Below are 22,375 nucleotides of genomic sequence, written 5' to 3'. Positions count from 1 at the left end.
TCACAATTATTGTTTTAACCATGTTATGAGGCTATACAGTGTTTTTATTACATTTACAATGTTTACAATCATTGGAGAAAAAAAAGCTTCTATTTTGGGTTCTCATGAAGTGCGACAGTTGAACTAAGCTCAAGAGGCATTTAAGTGTGCGAGTTTGAGCACGTGTCCATCAGGCCTATGGATTTTTTTTTTTATCAGCATGAATAAAATTCAGCAATAAAAGCCCCACTTTTATTCCATAGGCTGGGATCCGTACTATGCAGCTGTTGCAAGAGCACATTTTTCACTGGCTGTCCACTGGTTTCAAAAACAATGATTGATAGGCACCTTAAACTTCTTGAATTCAACCATTATTGGGTTCAAATACACATTTAGATTTATGAGCAGCCATCCACAACAACCACAATCACAATCCACAATGCGCGAATAGCTAAGTAAGAGATCAGCAGTGTGATTCACATCAATGCGCTATGTAGGTGTGAATAATAAGGGATATCCGTATCACCGTAGACTACACCACTGCTATCATCCTTATCTCCAAGTGTTTATTCAAGTTGGATAATCTTTGGATGCCGACAGCAGTCGCACATGTAGAAGACATAGCTTGGACTGTAGTCTATAAAAGCTTATTCCTGCTCTTTTCCCGCGATCCTCAAACACATTTGGTGTGTCATCATAGTTCCCTCTGAACTGTGGTCAGACTCGCTCAGGTGGAACAAACTTCAATTTGCGCCTTTTTTCAACGCTGATTTGAAAGTCGTTAAGAGAATAGGGAAATATTAAAGATTTATTTTTCGCAAACATCCTTTCTAAATTATATGTATTTTTAAAGTAGTCCTCTAAGTAATCATCAAGTTTTTAAAAAGTGTCTGTAATCAGATTACAATATTTTTATTGGTAAAGTCACGGATTACAGTTACAGTTTTTTGTAATCCCTTACATGTAATCCGTTACTCCCCAACCCTGTTTGAAACAACGTCAGTCCCGCAAACTGTCCCCCTGTTATATTGTCCCTTTCCCCATCTCCAAGATCCTTAGCCCCTCTGCCTGCCCTCGACCTGCCCTTTGCCCCGTGTTCCTAAAAAATCATCTGAGAACTGTACTATCCTCCTCCCGTGTCTGCATCTGGGTCATATCCTGAGTCCTGATAATAAACATCACACAACAAGTTGGAAATCGCAAATTTAACAATGAGTGGTCTGGAAGGAATCAGTGGCTAACTGCAAGCGTTGCAAAGCAAACACTAGCCTACTATTCAGGGTGTGTGGTCCAAGTCTGGGTTTAGGGGTCTCTTTTCCAAGCTTAAAGTGATAAACATTCACATGTGACACCATGGGCTAGAAAAGGTAGAATACATTGGCCATGCTGTCAATTCAGCATGACTTCTGCCGCATTCAAAACAACTGGAAACTCGGAACTGGGAAATCTCAGGCTTCAGTGAGTTCAAGACAGCTGGGAACTCTGAAAAAAATTTGCTCCGACTGTGAAGATATGTTTTGAACGGTCATCCAACTTCGAATTCCAAGTCGGGAACTCAGGCCTCTTTCTATAGCTCCAACCTGAAGATCACTGACGTCATGATTCAATCTTGTTTTTTTTTAGTTCCCAGTTGTCTTGAAAGCACCATAAATCCGGAGAATGACAGAGTTTGATGACAAAAATTTGCCCACAAGAAGGACCGCCGCGAAGAAAGTAATACTAAGTGTGTGTTGTGTAGTAAGCTGTTATTAGCCCATGTGCCTCACCATAATAATTTGGTCCCTTTCACCCTCATAATTTAGCCTACTGTTCTGACTTGGTGGTGCACATTTAGCCTATAGCCTGTCTTAGAGAAATGTCATCATTGAATATTGTAAGAGTTTTCATTGTCAGCTCATATGCCCCTTTATTTATCCTACAGTTCTGACTTGGTGTACAGGGAGAATACTGTAAGAACAGCCCATGTTCTGAATTCTGTCACTGTACATTTGAAAAGTGCTGAACAAATTATTATATTGACTACGCAAGTCAGCCATATCAGCTAGATTTTTTTTAAAGGCAGTAGATGAGGCTGAATTAACTGTTTCGCTGCCAGACAAGGCTCTGCTGATAGCCAGGTGTAGCGATGGTAAGGATTCATTCCATGTTGTTGACAAGAAAGCTCTGCTGTTGGGACATCTTTATGTAGGCCCTAACAGTTTGTGGGAACCGTTTGTCACCGTTATAGTGCAATTCATGTATTGTTTAGTGTTGTGTAGTGGCTTTGCTGGCATACATCTAAAACAAAATTGGGGAGTTTGCCCCACCAAGATTTTCATGCTAAAATCCCCACTGGTCAGGCCTAATATCCTTGGGGATAGACTTACACCAGGGACAGGCTGCTCATCTGCACCTTATCACCGGATTCTCACTAGGAAAGGTATGAAAATATGAACATGAAGTCATGCAGAAAGAAATGAAAACTTCTGCAAATGAAATCAGGGTACTTTGAAAGAAATATTACGCCGGGAGACGGTTTTATTAGAGAAAGGAAAAATACATTTCCCGCTTATTTGACCCTGCCGTTTTTATTCTGTATTTCTCTGTCATTTCTCTGTTGGAGACCATAGAGGACATTTAAAGGAGCCTGGGCTTTTAATATTATCTGATGTAATGAGATTGTTTATGTGCTGATTATTCCGGGTTTCTCGGCGGTGTGTCTGTAGTGCGCTAGAGAGCAGAGACAGGGGGTAAAGCGTACAGTGACAAGGCTCATTAACAGGAAATACTCCACCACGCTGCTGAGGTCTGGCTGTCGTCGATGGCAATGCCGGACTAATTATGCACTGTAAGTGGAGTTCTGCAGAAGTAATAACCCCTGCTTTCTGGATATGCAAATATGACAGCCCTGATCATTAGGTTTTATATCTCAAAGCCATATTGTATATTGTAAAATTGGCGAAGCCAAGGGCAAATTCATCTCACATTTCAATAAATGTTTATGAGCTTTCACCATAAACGTAACAGCATTGTGAATGTCAAGGATAATGTGCCAACAAATGTATTGTATAAAATTATATTATTAAATTAAGAACAAAAAATAACCTTGATGTGTTGTGTCAAGTTATTAGTAAAAGTTGCTGCAGTGATTGTCCCTGAGAAATGTACATTCCATTAGCTAAAACAGCCCCAAAACCTACACGTTCATCCACCCACTGATACTACTTACAATGACAGTCACAATGAGACGAACTTCATGGGAGCGTTTATAGACTTTCTGACTTGGTAGCAGTTGGAAGGATGCTTTTTAGTCTTTAAATCTTCTATTGCTTACTTGTCCTTGACCCAGTTGGAACCAAAGGAAACAGGGAGAGAGAGAGAGAGAGAGAGACTGATCCAGTTGTAATGGGGTTCAGTGAACTGGCTTTAAAACAGCTGCAGTCTACTCAGCATGTGCGCTTGCCAAGCCTAACTATGCACACTCTGACACCTAACAGACTTTTCTCTCAAAAGCAGTGGTTAATAAAGGAATTATCCCCCAGTACCCTTGTTACACAGGCAACTTTTATAGTGCAATCTACATTCTATTACATTCCCACCTCAGTTCTTATATGAGACTGACAACCATTTCTAGGACATTATGAGTGCCTGGCTATTTGGGGTTAAGCTACATGAACTGTTTGATTCTCTTTGTAGTGGCAGAAAAATACCATTGCCCTGGAGTGAAATATTTCGAAAAATGTGTTGGTGTATACTTGCGCATGCATGTGGGCACGTGTGTCCATCTGTCTTGTCTGCCTGTCTGTCTGTGTTGTCATGTGTCAGTGAATTCCTCCAGAAATATTCAGGAACAGGTGTGGTTCATCCTGCCTGAGTGCTTTTCTGCCTGGATAACACTCACAAGAAGATGAGACAGGAATGAGACATTGCCCATGGCAATGCTTATGTACAAATACCTATTTTCTGCGTGCAAATTGATCTTCTCAGCTATGTTTAAGTTTAAGTTGGCGGTCTATTCTGTGTCCACATGCGGTATGGGGTATAGCCGAGTCTAGGCTCTCCTCCACTTAGGTAGCGATATCATATCTGATTCCTTCTCACCTCTGTGGTTGCATGTTAGCGCTAAGGAGAGAGGGGCTGCATGACATTAATACCTAACTAGATATCTACGGTTTAACTGGATGGACGCTGTGAGCTAGCCAGTCCTCTGGGTCTTCATGCCTTGGTGGCTCTTTGCCGGGAAACTGAAACATTCTAGTAACACAGAGCCAATTTACAACCCCCTGGATCCTAGATTGTGTTTGCGATGAAGTGAAATTGGTATTTCTTCAGCGCTGCATTGAAAGTGTTTCTCCCTGGGTTTTTTTATCAGTCTATCAAGCTCTCTCGCTGACACTCTCCTGTGGTAGGTGGTATTAGAATAGATATCAGAATAATGAGCTATGTATTCTCCTCCTCCATCCCTTGGCCTCTTCCGGTATTGCCACTCTCTCTCACACTCCAGTTTGACACGCTCATTGTTTAGCATGGCGTGGATCTTGGGATGGTTAATATTATTCCAGCGCGCTGGTAAAGTCAGATAAACCTCTAATTGAAATTTGGTTGTGGAACACCAGAGAGCAATCGCCTCTGGCTACATGTTAGAGAGGGAAGGAGAGCCATCAATAGAAGTTCGAAAGCTATGTGTGTGGCAATTCAACAGCTTGAGGCTGTAAGTCCAAACCAGAGGGAATCACTAGACTAGAACATGTACCTGCGATACCCAAACCGCATGGAAGGTGTCCCCTCAGAACCTATTGCATGTGCATAAAGATGGATGTTTCAAGTACGTGTTAAGAATATGCTCATTTCAATTTGTTACTGTAGCATGAACGTGTATACATTGTTCCTGAATTTAATTAATACAACACTTCCCAGTCAACTGCCAGAACTAGGTTTGTCTAGGTTCGGGGCCAAATGTAACTTCTGGTCTCAAGGAGACTGTTTAAAGGTACACATGGTTTTCCTCTGGTTGGGAATATATAAAGGACACAATAACCTATGTTTTGCTAAATTGCACATTTTCTGAACGAATTGGTGAGCATCGCTGCTGAAGCATGACAGATTTTTTTTTTTAAAGAGATTCTATCAATGTTTTTTTCCCCTCTTGTTTGACTGAGCTTAACTGAGTGGCTTGGGTGTTCTTGGGTGAACAAATCTATTCTTACAAATGAATCTAGGCCTATTATCTGTACTGCCAGTGTGTGTGAGCATGTTTTATATAATTTTTATGGCAAGGATAAAATATTTAATGTCCTGTAAACTTGATAAAATATGTTACTCTAAACATGTATAAATCATCTTTCTTTACTAGAAAGAGTGATTCAGTTTTACAGTTTCTCAATTCTCTGGTTCATTTTTTGAAACACAGTCTTAACATTCTCTAAACTGTAAGTGCAATTGTCACAACTGTTTTATGGGACATCACAAGTCTATTGCATATCTGAAAAATGTAGTAACTCATCCAAAACATTTAATTCATGCTTCAAAACATAGTTATCGTGTCAGTAAATTGGCCAATGCCACCAAAATGAAACGTTTTTGTCATCGTGTGAGCCGTACTGGTCAAAATGTTTAGATGTTTTTTTCACCACGGCAGTCAACCCAGGAAATGGTTGTTATATACAAATGTCAGTTCTGTTGTACATTTTTGTTGATACTGACTGCTTACTGTACTATATAAGAATGTCCGTTTTATCTAACTGAATGCTATTGTGTATCACACAGAGCTTTTTAGATACCGATTTCAACAGTAGGTAAAAATTTACTGGGAAAAGTCAATACCGTTGTAAACAGAAAAATGATATGCACATTTGTATGTATACAGTACATTTATTTTTGTAGCAATGTGTTACATGTAAACAGAAGATTCACATTTGCATGTCCATTTTTACATATTTCTTACATGTAAAGTCATATATAGTGTACAGAATTTGCCACAAAATGACATCCATGCAAAAAAATAAAAATAAAACGCAACAATGAAAAGACCTGTGGTAGTTCTGTAAAAAAAACATTCAATTGTACCTCCTCACAGTACGTAACACTACAAGTTCCCGTCTTGGTGGACAACCTGTCGCTCTTGTTGGTCTGGCCAGAGATTCGTGAACATCACATCTGATGTTTTCCCTTGCGATGCACGGGGGGTCTCCTTGCGTGGCGCAACCATCACCTGCAATAATCGCCTGTGATGTCCTCACAAGCAGCATTCATGACATCTAACAGAGACATCTGCTCTTGTGCCCGATAGTCATATACTTTCCACTTCTATGCTGAAAAAATCTCTATCGGTTTCAGAGATGGGGAGGATGGTGTAAGGAACTCCATTGTTATCCTTTCATGTGCAGCAAACCATTCCCTAACAATGTTGGTTCGGTGGAAGCTGACATTATCCCACACAATTACATAATTTGGCAAATCTGGTCTAACTAAACCTCTTTGGTGTTCTGGTATTAGGTCTCTGTAGAGTGTATTTAGGAAGGACAGGAGAAGTTGGGTGTTATAGGGCCCAATGTGTGGAATATGTGTTCTCACACCATTCTCAGAAATGGCAGCACACATTGGAATATTGCCCCCATGTTGGCCTGGTGTGCCAATTGTGGCTCGGTGTCCAAGGAGATTGCGGCCATGTCTCCTGCCTTTAGCCAGATTGAACCCAGCCTCGTCCACAAAAACAAGAATGTGGGTCATTTCATGTCCTTCCAGCTCCATTATTCTCTATATAGTAACATAGAAACAAAATATAAAGTTAGCCTATTCTAGAATCAGACAGTTTAGTAAAGTAGAAATGTTCTCTGTTCATATGGGTATCTACAACTTCAAGAAGTATATACACAGGCATTATTGAAGTACAGTAAAACTCAATATACACACCAATGTTTTACCTGGACATACTGGTACCGCAGCTCCTTCACTCTGTCACTATTCCTCAAAAAAAGTTTGATTTTGATTCGATTTTTTCCCAAAACTTTGTCTATAGTGGAAATGCTGACAGAATTGATATTTGCGAACATATTGTTGTCATTTATGATTGCACTTTGGATCTCTCTTAGCCTGATGGAATTGTTGGCTATGACCATGTTGCAAATTTCTTCTTCTTGCTGATGGCTGAATACTGCTGCTCTGCCACCAGCATGAGGTTGTTGTGCAGTCCGATATATGACATGTCGAATTCACAAATAGATCATGTTACAGATAGTGTATTGTATTCAAAATGTGCTGTATTACTGTATATTCCTCATACATATGTTACGGTACTTTGTGATTTACAGACTTGCATTTACCTTTACAATAGTTGCTGTACTGTTGTGAATGAAATGCTGTAACAAAAGTAAATAACGAGTACATATTTACCTGTTTTCCCTACGGAATGTTTGCACAATTGATGACACTGTGGACCTGTTTACATTAGGCTGTACTCTCCGACCAGCCTCTTCCATTGTAAGACCATGGTTTATGACATGGTCCACAATTGTGGCTTTGATTTCATTAGGGACTCTTATTCTTCGCCTTCTACCTCTTCCTCTATTCTGTCTTCCCCTAACACCACGCCCTGCCTGGGGCGGCAGGTAGCCTAGCAGTTAAAGCATTGGGCTAGTAACCGAAAGGTTGATAGATCGATTCCCGAGCTGACGAGGTAAAGATCTGTCGTTCTGCCTCTGAACAAGGCAGTTAACCCACGGCCGTCATTGTAACCCAGTTAACCCATAGGCCGCCATTGTAAATAAGAATTTGTTCTTAACTGACTTGCCTAGTTAAATAAAGGTTCAAATAAAATAAAAATCTTATTTCTCTTCCACAGCATGTAGCTGCTGTTCAGCGTTATGATGTTCCTCCATGTTTAAAATGGTAGTGATTGTTCTGTGGGCAAGCTCCATATATATGTTCCAAACTTGATTGGTTGATTGGTAAGATTGTGATTCCTTTTTCATTACTATGTCACCTGGCAGGTAATTTGCCAATTTAGCAGACATCACAAACAGTCCATGTCATAGATATTTATGGCATATATATGTATGTCTGACTGATTTTGCTAATTGAATGGATCATTTTGTGATGGCTCACACGATGAAAGAATGTTTAGAAGCTGTGAGGAGTATGTCAGTTTCACTGAGAATCAACTCAGCAGTTTTGATCAGCAAGCCATGCGCATGTAGTTATTGTGCAAATTGTAGACAATTGTACTTACTATTTTGCACACGTGCCAAAACACGTGCAATTTGCTAAAAACGAATAAGACATTCAAATCTGGTGTGAACAAGAAACTAATTGTTCAGAGATTTTAACTTATTGTTTTTGAAAAAAAAAATCTCATTCGATAATTGAGCCAAAGCGATTGAGAAAAACTGTAATATTTGGTCTGTATATATTCCTCAATTATCAATGACAAATCTAGGTCACTGAGTTAAAGTGATAGTTAAAAACATACAGTAGCCTATCATGCCATTGCTATTGGACACGGACTTACTGTATGTGTTGGAATGAAAAACTGATGGACATGAATAATGTGACGTGGCCTTCCCTGAGGAGTCACTGTAGGCCGCGCCCCCTCGAGCACGGCGCTGTCCAGTACCAGATGCTGCTCGTGCTGTCAGAAACACTGAGCGGAGGCGCGCACTTGAGCTGCATTATCCGGAGAGCTGGGCACGCAGACTGCTGCTGGAGTGGAGACAGAGAAGACAGCGAAAGTTCTGCGGCTAGAGCTAAAGCAATGAATCAAACCACGACAATGAACAGCATTTTTGTGAAATCGATGTTTTAGATTATAATTCATCCGAAGTTTTAGAGGACTTAAAATACATGTTTTTCGAAATGATTAAGGGGCCTAGAGTGACAGCCTAACACCACTCAGTGTGGTACAACTGACAACAGTCATGATTTGGACTATTTTAATATGCTATTTCGTGTCATCTGTACTTGGGAATAAGACAGAGGAAAGGATACCCTTCTTTCATGGACATGTATTCGAGAACTCCGAGCCGGGATCCAAAGTAAACGGTCTCAGCATCCCTGTGAAGCGGGTTGACGCGCAGAGATGGTGTTCCAACTCCGGCATGCATCTGAAACTCTTGGGAGACGGAAGTAAAGATTTCAATGTATTTGCCCACCACAAACGCGGACACATACTTCTGAAAACCTCGATCGTCCTGGACAGAGAGGAGCGCTCCGAGTACCTGCTCAGCCTGGGTCTGTGCTGCCAAAGCTGCGCCGCCACTGACCTTGTGGTCGCAGAAGTTGCATCTGTGAAAGTGGACGTTTTGGACACTAATGACCACGAGCCAACATTCCCTAATGCTGATATAAAAATCCATCTGGAAGACTCCACTGCTCTGCGGTCTGTGGTGTATAAAGTGACCGCGGAGGATACAGACCACGGGAAAAATGCTGAACTCATTTACTTTGCTCTTCCCAAAAATTGCAGTTTCTACGTCGTTCCAAAAACGGGAGATGTACTGCTGGTGGACTCTATATTGGGTCTTACCGCCCCAATAAAGTTTAACGTGTTTGCGATGGACCACGGCTGGCCCTCACGGACCAGTCAGAGTATTGCAATAGAGATTAATCCCCGGCAATGGCCAGCGGTTCCACCGCCATCACAGGGCGAACCGAAAATCAGACTACCTCGGAAGTCGAGGTCCCTGCTAGAGTCGGACGAACCGGTTGTAATACATGTTTCCGAGGATGCCAGTATCGGTTCTGTTGTAGTGAACTTGTACCCGGTGAGGTTTCAAGCTGCCAGCTTTGAGTTGATGGATCCCGGTGCGGACAGCTCGCCGGTCACGGTGAGTCGGGACAGCGGAGATATAGTAATTACACGGCGCCTGGACCGGGAGACGGATCCTCTCGTGGAAATTACTGTGAAAGTTCAGGATAAAAGAGGTGAGAGTGCCTTTGCAATTTTATATTGCTGCTTCAATGTTTTTTCTCTCTTCAACGTACCGCGTTAAATACATTTATCTATAAGTGTATTTCGTCTCTCTTTAACTTAAGGGCCTCTGTAAAGTAATTATGGGCCACAGTTTGGTCTAAATTAGCCCTCTGAATCGATGTGGAGAAAAGACAACATAAGCTACTTATATAGCCTCTCTGTAGAAGTGTCATGCTTTAAAGTGCAATGATTTAAAATGTATTCGTTTCTGTGGTTACATGTTTAATAAACACCCACAGCTTTGCCTTCATGATCCCAAGAGGTTGAAACCATGCGTATGCGTAAATTATGCATGGAGAGACGTGCGCCTTGTAAATAGTTACCCTGGGACAAAGTAATGCGCACAAATTGGGCTTATAATACACAACATCAATTCACATTAAACTACGATTTGTTGACTGCATATGTTCTCTGGTATTAGTGCAGATGTTCTGAATTTACAGGAGGCGTGCGGATGCTACTGTTTCTAATGACTCGATCACACCGACAGAGTTTTGCATTTTGGTACGCCTGCATTTGCCTTGCAGCATTGCGTTGCAGAGCGTTTTTTTGTTGGGGGGGGGGGGGGGGGGGGGGTGCATAACACCTCGATCACATCGACAGGGATTGGCGTTTTGGTACACCAGAAGTATATTCATTTCGATATGGAATTCTGAGTTTCCTTGCAGCATTGCATTGCAGAGGAAGTTGGAGCACGTTCTGTGTGGTGCATACGTTGGATTTATCGATGCGAACCGTATGCGTAGACGGCTTGACAGAAATGGTAGCAGAAGGCAAATGTTGAACTTTTGTTGCACACATAAACAGATGATGCTGCATACCATTTTGAGCAAAAAAATGTTGTCGGTGTGATCGAGGCATACCTGTAGGTTAATTATCACCTGCAGAAATGGCTCCATTCATGTTCTTTTTGAGAGACAGGCTACAGCTAAAATTGCATTGCTAATGCAATAATATGTTTTATATGCACTGCTCGCATTGGTAATCCCGCGCCTAGCATATGTGAACCTGTCTAACTATGGAATTATATGAGGGCTCAACCTCCTTACTGTTGGCCGCAGCAGCTCCAATTGACACATACAATGTGTATAATTGCACGAAATTAGCTGTAAAACTGCAATAAAAAGTGTTGTAAAGCAATTTTTGGTTTTGTTTTACCTTTTGTTAATAAAATGCCCTTTCTGCTAAGTGTACATATTCATTATAGTTTTTAATTACGGTGCTGAGTTAATGTGTAGCAACTAATTGTATGGCTAATAGGCTATGTATTTGTAGATCGACTGAGGTGAACGAACCTACAGCAGCCAATGTGATAATGGATGGGGTAATCTTTGCTTGTGTTTTAGTTTTTGCTGTTCTCCAAATAGCATTTGCGTTTTTAAATTGTACAGAAATGCAGTACATGAGATTCAACACACAACAAATCTGACCCTGGCTATGGACCTGTGTCTCAGGCATGATAAACCCGCATTGTTTGAAGTGATAAGTGATGTGCTATCTTTTTGGTTTTGAGTGGGGACCTGTAGATTATTGTAGCCTAGGCCTGCAGTATTGGCTGTGTTTAGTGTTCATATTTTCAAATGTATACATTTGCCAGTTGCCTCTGTCAGGCAGCAGTACAACCCACCTTTTACGTTTATTTGCTCACTTGCCATGCACTGTACTAGAAAAGAAAGTACAATATTTTACCCAGCTGTTCTAAAGTGATGGCCGAATTACATAATATCTGCGTTCATGCAGATGGTCATTCAACCAGTGCTGCCTGTCTACAACAATGAGCACAGGGAACTTGACGTCTGTGTGTGCAAAGATGGCGCGCTCTGCATTCATTTCTAGGCTATGTGAAGTATGGGGGCCTATTTACATGCATTGGAGTGAATAAAACCCCCATAATTTCTCGTTTTCTCATTTCCCTCGCTGAGTGTTGTGAAATGATTTAATGGATCCTAAAATGGGTGTGTGGTTCATGTATTAACCACTGTTTTTTTAATTATCAAATAACCTACTTGACTTGATTTCAAATGTTCCAGCAGACACCAGTGTTTAATATGGACAAATCTGTGCTCGGGGAACCGGAATTTCATGTGGTGGGAATTTGGTGGAGTCTAATCCTTTTTGAGTGGAGATCCTGCTCGACCTGGCTCCATATGCTGGCATTATCCATGTAATCCCATCTCATACACGTTCTCATTTTGGGGATTTAGAGTTGCAGCACAGTTTGTTGGAGAACTCGTGCGCTTCTTCGAGGGAATAGAAAGGCCTTAACGTAATGCGTTTATCGCGAACAGTGTGCTCCATGGCCCACTCACATTTCTCCACGGCATCCATGCGCTGCCCAGCCGAGGCGCGCTACAACCACCCCTGAATGAGTTGTTGCCAGGGTTGTTGATTTAATTAGCTCGGCCTTTGGTGTTTTCATTACTGTCTGTCTGTGTGCTTGTCCTGTGGCCTGAAGACCAGAACCTACTGTAGATGTTGCGTGTCTGGCAATGAGGGTGTGTGAACTGCGAGATAGCTTTTCAGAAGCCAGGGGATTCACAGTAATGAGGGAAAAACAGCTGGCTTTAATCAAGTATGAGAGGTGTGTCAGTTGTCCTCACTTATAACAGTATCTGTGAACTAGACCAACTCCCTGTTGAGTACATGAAGACTAGCACGCATGAACACATGCATTTCGTGTTATTCTACATCTACATTTTTGCTACTAAATTTAGTATGGTATGTTATGTTTCTTACAGTTTGTAATAATTTGTGGATGGCAATCACCCATTTTGTATGATTTGTTACGAATTACAATTCATATTATATGTTAACAATTTACAAAACTTACAATATGTTACGAATTTGAAAAACGTAGAATATGTTACAAATGTGTAAAATGTACAGTATGTTACGAATTCTAGCTAGGTGGCTGAGGTTAGCTAGCTCACTAATGTTATCTTTGCTAGGGATTAGGGTTAAGGGTTAGGGCTAGGTTTAGGAGTTAGGTTAAAGGGTTAGGAGTTAGGTTCAAGGGATAAAGGGTTAGGGGAAGGGTTAGCTAACATGCTAAGTAGTTGCAAAGTAGCTAACAAGTAATCAAAGTGGCTAATTAGCTAAAGTTGTACGTGATGAGATTCGAACTCATAACCTTCGGGTTGCTAGAAATTCACATTATACGCCCACCAATCCACCCCGACCAGCCACCCTCCTTTCGTTTTTGCGTTAAATAACCATTTGTCTCATGTAACCATACCAAACATAATATATCACACTAAATGGAGTGCTTTGGATTTACATACAGAATAATACGAAATGTTCTGAGACCAGGTTGATCCTACAGGAGAGTAGGAGCATGCAGTCAGAGACAGATGGAAAATGAAAATATATGGTCTGTTATTACTTTATTTATCAGGATCAAACAGCCACTGCTATATATCTTCAAACAGCATATTGTATTGCACATTATTAACCGTTATACAGACATGCACACTCAGCGATGCACACGTTTCTGCCTAGTGGCCAGTGAGTGAGCTAGGCTGTGCTTTGATAACAAAGCTCTGCTGCAGCTTGTATATCGGGCTTATTCATTCTGTGACCGTCCCCTTCTCTCCTACCTCCACTGGTCAGTTGATTCTCTTTATCGGCCTGAGGTGAAATACTGGCTGGCCTGGGGTGAAATGGCCTTCTCATGTGAGTTGGTCTCTACTCTCTATTAGCTTGTCTGAGGGGAGTCACCCAAGGCTCTTTCCGTTATCTGGCATTGGGGGAGAGCAGAGCACCACTTGAATCCTATAAGGTTATTCCTATCTCTGTCTGGCTGTCTGTCTGCCTCTGTTATCCACTAACACTGGCCTCAGCCTTACCCTGGCTGTCTCAGCCACCTAAGCGGTCCCAAAAACACCCAGCCCCACAGACCTGGGCCCTCTGTTTCTCCCTTTATCCCTCCCTCCCTCTCTCCCTCCCTGCCTCCTTCACGTCTTCTCTGAACTCCACGCTCTGAAGTCTCTCTTCCTAATTGCTGTGTGAACTCTGTAATATGGAAATAGAAGGCCTCTTTAGCTGTGTATTGGTTGAGGCTATGGGCTCCTGTTTGATATGTCTGGTCTCCATGATATTGCTGCAGTGGGATCAATTAATGTGTGCGTGGGGATGGAGAGGGGGAGCGTGTGTGCAGATCAAACAGGCGTGTGGCGCCAGACTTCCCGTCTTAACGCTCTCTGCCTTGCGGCACTTTTTACTATTTCTATATCCCGTCAGGGTCATCATCGCTCTATGTCTCTCTCTCTCTCTCTCTCTCTCTCTCCCTCATAGCATGTTTTTTCATGCTTCTCCATCTCTTTCCTTCCACCATCTCTCTCTCTTACCTTCCCTCTTTCTCCCTTTAGCTCCCCCTCCTCCTCTCTCCCTCTCAATTCAATTCAATTTAAGGGCTTTATTGGCACGGGAAACATATATTTACATTGCCAAAGCAAGTGAAATAGATAATTAACAAAAGTGAAATAAACAATAAAAATGAACAGTAAACATTACACTCTCTCGTGGTCTCTCTGCTGTCTAACTCATCGTATCAGACCACTGTCAGTCGTGTCGCCCTGATTGGTTGTGTGATCCGTTTCTTTCATACAGAACATGCTATAACTGTCAAACGCACCAATATGATGGGGTGCATATTTGTCTTGCTGAAGCACGCTTGAAGCTGGCATAGCTCTCAATCAAACCGACAAAGAACTGACTACCGCGTCAGACACGCATTGAGTTTGACAAGAACCCCAAACGTGTTGTATACACAGTGGATCTCACCATCCATTCTCCTCTATCTATCTATCCACCGTAGTGTTTGACTGTCTGATCCACACAGAGAGAGCTGGGATTTGGGTTTGAGCAGAAGTTGATAGGTTTTCAGGGACTTAATTCCTCTCCTCCCTGGTGTTACTGTTAATCTGATTGGGGAAGAGCCTGGAAATTAAACAGCATATGGGAGGCTTCATCTCTCTGTCGGGGAACCAGAAGATTGTGTGCTTGCTCACGTGTACACAACACAAGTTAACTAAGTTTCTCTCTCTCTCTCTCTCTCCCCCTCCCCACCCCTTCTCTAAAACACGTACACACGCTGTGCAAACACGCATAGACGTACATGAAGACGCATACATCCAAACCCACATAACATATGCACACAACAGACACCTACGCAGCATATGCTCTGATGCAAACATTCTCACCTGCTGTAGATACCCTCGCTTGCACTCAGCTCGCACATACTTTGCACTGGTATGATCCATGAACAGAATTTATACCTGTGAACTTCAACAAACTCTCTCTCTTTCTCTTTGTCTGTACTTCACACCCTCTTTTCTCTCTCCTCCACTCTCTCAGTTTCATCTCATCCCTCAGTCAGTCATTTCACACATGCACACACACACACACACACACACACACACACACACTGTACCTTGTACAACAAGCTTAGCAGATTTAAAGAATAATAGAATGATTATAGATTTATATAATGCGTTTCTAATAAATTGCATGTGATCTGGAAGCAGATATTCACAAAAATACATACACTACCGTTCAAAAGTTTGGGGTTACTTAGAAATGTCCTAGTTTTTTAAAGAAGAGCACTTTGTTTGTCCATCAAATTAACATCAAATTGATCAGAAATACAGTGTAGACATTGTTAATGATGTAAATGACTATTGTAGCTAGAAACAGATGATTTTTAATGGAATATCTACATAGGCGTACAGAGGCCCATTATTTGCAACCATCACTCCTGTGTTCCAATGGCACGTTGTGTTAGCTAATCCAAGTTGATCATTTTAAAAGGCAAATTGATCATTAGAAATCCCTTTTGCAAATATGTCAGCACAGTTGAAAACTGTTGTCCTGATTAAAGAAGCAATAAAACTGGCCTTCTTTAGACTAGTTGAGTATCTGGTGCATGAGCATTTGTGGGTTCGATTACAGGTTCAAAATGGCCAGAAACAAAGACCTTTCTTCTAAAACTCGTCAGCCTATTCTTGTTCTCAGAAATGAAGGCTATTCCATGCGAGAAATTACCAAGAAACTGAAGATCTCGCCCCTTCACTGTTGACGTTGAGACTGGTGTTTTGCAGGTACTATTTAATGAAGCTGCCAAGTTGAGGACTTGTGAGGCATCTGTTTCTCAAACTAGACACTCTAATGTACTTGTCCTCTTGCTCAGTTGTGCACCAGGGCCTCCCACTCCTCTTTCTATTCTGGTTAGAGCCAGTTTGAGCTATTCTGTGGGAGTAGTACACAGCTTTGTACGAGATCTTTAGTTTCTTGGCAATTTCTTGCATGGAATAGCCTTCATTTCTCAGAACAAGAATCGACTGATGAGTTTTAGAAGAAAGGTCTTTGTTTCTGGTTTCTGGCCATTTTGAACCTGTAATTGAACCCACAAATGCTGATGCTCCAGATACTCAACTAGTCTAAGGAAGTCCAGTTTTATTGATGCTTTAATCAGCACAACCGTTTTCAGCTGTGCTAACATAATTGCAAAAGGGTTTTCTAATGATCAATTAGCCTTTTTAAAATGATAAACTTGGATTAGCTAACACAACGTGCCATTGGAACACAGGAGTGATGGTTGCTGATAATGGGCCTCTACGCCTATGTAGATATTCCATTAAAAATCTGCCGTTTCCAGCTACAATAGTCATTTACAACATTAACAATGTCTACACTGTATTTCTGATCAATTTGATGTTACTTTAATGGACAAAAAATGTGCTTTTCTTTAAAAAAACAAGAACATTTCTAAGTGACCCCAAACTTTTGAACGGTAGTGTATCTGCATGATGAAAATAGATTTTCAGTAGAGTATATATACCCAAAGTTGATATTTATAGCCTCACTGTTGTGTATTTCTAAAATCCCATTGCCCAGCAATCTGCTTACAGTAGATTGAGTCAGCTAGGAAGGATTAGAAAGGCAGTGATGTGTAAAACAACACACACTTAATTACTGGAAGATTGTAATGTATTAGGATTTACGGTGACGGAAGGGGACGAGGGAGGGAAGGAGATAATGCTTAAGGACTTATTGGAAGCTTTGGGCGTTATACCCGATTCAGAGGGGTTGGGTTAAATGCGGAAGACACATTTCAGTTGAATGCATTCGGTTGTACAACTGACTAGGTATCCCCCTTTCCCCTTGCCATTTTCCTTATCCGTAACTATGGAATGGAGTGAATGGCAAAGTGAACATATGAATATACTGCACGGTGCATAGTTTAGGAATCGTAAACAGGTGCTGAAGATTTGAGAGAGGGACATGTCACTAAATATATGTCCTGCCATGTGCATAATCATGGCATGTGCATACTGTATATGCAAAAGCTCACCTTAGACAGAATACCACAAACACACAAATATGATGAGGCCCTGTCCGTCATCTTCTTGCCGTCACTACGCCCGCCCCCGCCAGGCGTGCGGCCTCCGCAATAGCAGCGGACACGGCTGTCAGTGTCACCAGAGTGTGTGTAACTGTGAGTGGCGGGGAGAGCGATCGATGGGTCTGACTGAGAGATCACACAGCGTTTAGTCAAGGCTCCACTCCGCTCTGGCCGTCTGCTGTGGCTATGACCATCACTGACCCAGCCCGACTCTCCATGATTGAGTTCTGTATTTGGATGAAGAAGATACATGTTGGAATAAAAGAACAGAACAGATGAGTTGCTGAGTGCCACCCACCCCTCTCCCCTCCTCTCCCACTCGCTGTCCCTGAATCTAGCATGCCTTCGCAAAATAGGAATTTGTCACTGCATTTCTTTGCCAGTTGTTGTGGCATTTGACGGAATGTCTTTGAGCGTGGGAGTGGGTGGGTGTGTGTTCGTGTGTATGTGTGCGTGCGTGGTGTGTGTGCGTGCGTATGTGTGCGTGCAAAGTGTTTTATTTTTATGGTGAAAGCTCTTTCGTCCACGTGAGGCTACAATAGGTTGAGTTTCCCAGGGAATCTTTGAAGTGAGCTTTAGCCTATTACCCGATTGTGTCTGTTATTAAAGAATTTGAAAGTATGTTGTGTATGTGACTGGGTTTCATGTGTGGATATAAATATGGGCAGGTATGTTTAATACTAAGGCTACAAGCGTAGGGCTTGATTGTTTTCATTAAATCCCGTATGTGTATAAATATTGTATATGCATTCGTTCATATAGGGCAGAACATTGTTATATATAGCCTACAGAAATTGGTTAAGTTATGGCCTGAACTAAATGTGTTCATATGGGTAGGATATTGTATATACCGTAATTTCCGGACTATTAAGCGCACCTGAATATAAGCCGCACCCACTGAATTTATTTTAAATTTTTATTTTGAACATAAATAAGCCGCACAGGTCTATAAGCCGCAGGTGCCTACCGGTACATTGAAACAAATGAACTTTACACAGGCTTTAACGAAACACGGCTTGTAACAAAAATAAATAGGCTTTAACAAAACACGGCTTGTAACAAAAAATAAAAAATTAGCAGTAAGCTTTAGTTGTCTTTTTGCACTGAGTCAATTCCTCACGCTGCTGTTTCCAACGTTTTATCATCGACTCATTAAGACCAAGCTCCCGTGCAGCAGCTCTATTTCCTTTTCCAACAGCCAGATCAATCGCCTTCAACTTGAAAGCTGCATCATATGCATTTCTCCGTGTCTTTGCCATGATGAGGGTGACAAAATGACTACCGTAATCAGAATGATGGGAAGTTTGAGAGTGCTCGATTTAATCTAAACAGTAAACAAAAAAGTTGTTTGACCGTAACCCGTTCGGCAATTTCATTGGTCTAATGAAAGCTTCATGCCGCCAAAAAACTGAGCACGTCACAGAATGTGTTTTTTTTTTTTTAAATAATTGAAAGTGGGAAAAATCCATATATTAGCCACATCATTGTTTAAGCCGCGAGGTTCAAAGCCTGGGAAAAAAGTTGCGGCTTATAGTCCGGAATTTACGGTACTGTAAATCCATTCAAATTGTTAAAGGCCGACATTTGGTCGTTTCAACAACCAAAAAAATAAGCGTATTACCTACAATAAAAAGTTTTGTTTGACAACGCGTGGGTGCGTGTTCATGTGTGTGTTTGTGTGAGTGGTACAGAAGTGGGCAGAGCGCAGCCAGAATGACAGTAATCCTCTGGTGGATTAATTATCAGAAGGTGGCGTGGTTTTTGTCGAAACAGAAATGTAAACTATCAGGAGGCCGTCCAAGTGAGGTACCCTCCAATCTCCAATGTGTCCCACTGCCAAATTCCCTGGCAGATCAATGTTTGCCATGCTGTATCCTTTCTCTCTCTCTCCCTCGCTCTCTCTGTCCTCCTACACTTTTCTGTTAATCTGAGTCTATTTATCTACCCTCCTTTCTGCCTTAGTTCCTCCTCTCCTCCCACAGTAACATTTTTCTATTACTGTAGTACTTCACTTCTCTCAGTCCAATTCTACCATCTAGCTCTCCCTGCTAGTTGTCTGCAGCTCTCTTGTTATTTCCTATTTTCCTCTGTTGGCTCACCATTCCTCTCTGCCTTCTTAGTTTCTGCCCTTCCTGCTCATCCTCAACTTGCACTCTCTTCTCTCTCTCCTCCTCCTTGCTGAATTGCCTCGCCAGACACATCCCTCTTTCATCCTGCTCTCTCCTTTTCTGATACACCCTCCAATCATGGATCGCCTCGTTAATCTGTCTCCAGTCAAACTTTGGCGGGATGTCTGCATGTTTTTCTCTCTCTCTCTCTCTCTCTCTCCGCAGCGCTGGATCTGCCTGCTCTCTGATTAGTTTATTTCCAATCTGCCGGCTGAATCTCAGCGCACAGCAGCACAGTTGCCTAATTGCCAGACTTAATCAAAGAGACAAACGAAGGGATGGGAGGCAGCTAGTGACCTTTTAGAGATGCCACGCTCCTCTCTCCCCCTCTCCCCTCCTCTCCTCGACTCGATTCTCCAGGAAGAGAGTTGCCAGCCAGCCATTCCAGCGTTTTAATATCGAGGCTGTCAGTAGACAAATGTGGCTGTTTTTGCAACTCCTTCCCATTTCTATCCAGGCCTAATGAGCAGCGTGTCTCTCCAGCCAAGGAAGTGGGAAGCAATGGGCCAGTGCAGAACAATGGCCGTGCCGTCAGATCGTTTTTCTGAGAGAGCCAGAGCCCCACGTCGTTGCAGTCGCTCCTTGCTGGCCAGGCAGGCCATGAGTAATGGTGAGTCTGCACTGGGTCTACATTAGCGCGTGACCTCTTCATGTCAACAGCAGTCACTAATGGTTGCTCCGCGTCATTCAGCATAAAAGACGCAGCGTGAACGATCTGATAGAAGACGAGGCACACACATCACGGAGGCATGGCTAGGCAGGCAGGGAGGAAGATAGGGCCCCACAAGGCACCGGAGATTTCCTTCTATTTGTGTTGGCTTCAAAACAGCAGCCTGTGTTTTCACAGCTCAACAAATACGGTCTTGAAACAGTGTCGGACCGGAGTGTAGGCTTTTCCCCCAAAGGAAGTTTGTTTGTGCTTTTTTGGTTTCTTTGTGTGTATTTGTGAATCTCTGTGTGTGTGTGTGTGTGTGTGACTTGGTTTTCTCTCAATCTATTATCAATACATCTCTACATGCAGTCAGTCAGCGTGAGTAAGCCATCTCTGTGATAGGGCATTTGAAGCACCCGTGTCCTTGGACGCTTCCTCCATACACTGGCACTTTAGCTTGTCAACATACAAGTCTAAATCTGCCTGTTATTATTTAACTGTTTCTGGCTGTCAAATTTCTCTCTTCTACCTCTTTATACAGTACCTGAACAAAAGTATCTGGACACTTGCTAGTCAAACATCTCGTTACAAAATCATGGGCATTAATATGTAGTTTTTTTGCTGCTATAACAGCCTCCACTCTTCTGGGAAGGGTTTCCACTAGATGTTGGAACATTGCTGCGGGGACTTGCTTCCATTCAGCCATGAGCATTAGTGAGGTCGGGCACTGATGTTGGGCAATTAGGTCTGGCTCGCAGTCGGCGTTCCAATTCATCCCAAAGGTGTTAGATGGGGTTGCGGTCAGGGCCAGTCAAGTTTTTCCACACCAATCTCGACAAACCATTTCTATATGGACCTCGCTTTCTGCATGGGGGCATTGTCATACTGAAACAGGAAAGGACCTTCTCCAAACTGTTGCCACAATGTTGGAAGCACAGAATCGTCTCGAATGTCATTTTATGCTGTAGCGTTAAGATTTCTCTTCACTGGAACTAAGGGGCCTAGCCCAAAACATGACAAACAGCCCCAGGCCATTATTCCTCCTCCACCAAACTTTAAAGTTGCCACTATGCATTTGGGCAGGTAGCGTTCTCCTGGCATCCTCCAAACCCAGATCCGTCCGTCGGACTGACAGATGGTGAAGCGTGATTCATCACTCCAGAGAACGTGTTTCCACTGCTCCAGAGTCCAATGGCGGTGAGCTTTACACAACTCCAGCCGACGCTTAGCATTGTGCATGGTGTACTTAGGCTGGTGTGCGGCTGCTCAGTCATGGAAACCTATTTCATGAAGCTCCCGACGAACAGTTCTTGTGTTGACGTTGCTTCCAGAGGCAGTTTGGAACTCAGTAGTGGGTGTTGCAACCGAGGACAGGTGATTTTTACGAGCTACGCGCTTCAGCACTCGCCGGTCCCGTTCTGTGAGCTTGTGTGGACTACCACTTCGCAGCTGAGCCATTGTTGCACCTAGATGTTTCCACTTCACAATAACAGCACTTACAATTGACCGGGGCAGGTCTAGCAGGGCAGGAATTTAACAAACTGGAAATGTGGCATCCTATAACAGTGCCACATTGAAAGTCACTGAGCTCTTCAGTAAGGCCATTCTACTGCCAATGTTTTTTTCTATGGATTGCATGACTGTGTGCTCGATTTTATACACCTGTCAGCAACGGGTGTGGCTGAAATAGCCGAATCCACTCATTTGAAGGGGTGGCCACATACTTTTCTATATATAGTGTAGGTTAAGGCAACCTTTATTAGGATATAAATAGTATTTTTGGGTTGTAAACTATTCCCATGGCAACCACTTAGACCTAGAGCACAAGAACAGTGCATATACCCTCAAATTGATTATTAATCCTAAATGTGGCCTGAGTGAGTGCACTAAGTGCTCCTTATACGAGCCCAGAACAAGACATTTAGCTCTCTGGTCTCTGCTGAGCACCTGGTGAGACTCTGGAGGAGAGAAAGGAGTAGATTACTCTCCCTCCTCATCTCCACCCTGCTCAATTAGTGGAGTTGGAGCAGCAGCAGGCCGCAGTATTGTCGAGTCTGGGTCTGGGAGAAGAGGAGAGCAGAATCCCATGCGCCACAGGGTTCGTCAAACAGCCAGCAGAGCACAGCCCTCTGACATCACAGGCTGCTCCTGACCAGGCCCATCAAACCAGGGATCACTAGGCTGTAGTGTGGAGTATAGGGTACTCAGGTTAAAGGCCTGCACAGACT

At 42.6% G+C, this 22,375-nt stretch overlaps 1 protein-coding gene across 1 annotated transcript in view; it reads left to right on the top strand.

Moving 5' to 3' along the window:
• Nucleotides 1-8,577: 8,577 nt before the first annotated feature.
• The window catches only part of si:ch211-186j3.6 (neural-cadherin), a 232,342-nt gene continuing 218,544 nt past the window's right edge, over nucleotides 8,578-22,375 (top strand). The window contains exon 1 of the mRNA XM_014126570.3: nucleotides 8,578-9,876. Within this exon, the coding sequence (XP_013982045.2) occupies nucleotides 8,871-9,876 (1,006 nt within the window). The 5' untranslated portion in view covers nucleotides 8,578-8,870. The remainder of the gene's footprint in view (nucleotides 9,877-22,375) is intronic.

The sequence above is a fragment of the Salmo salar genome, chromosome 11 (assembly GCF_965601325.2).
Source record: "Salmo salar chromosome 11, fSalSal1, whole genome shotgun sequence".
Lineage (NCBI taxonomy): Eukaryota > Metazoa > Chordata > Actinopteri > Salmoniformes > Salmonidae > Salmo > Salmo salar.
The sequence above is the reverse complement of the archived record's forward strand: the minus strand, read 5'-3'. Positions and strand labels throughout refer to the sequence as shown.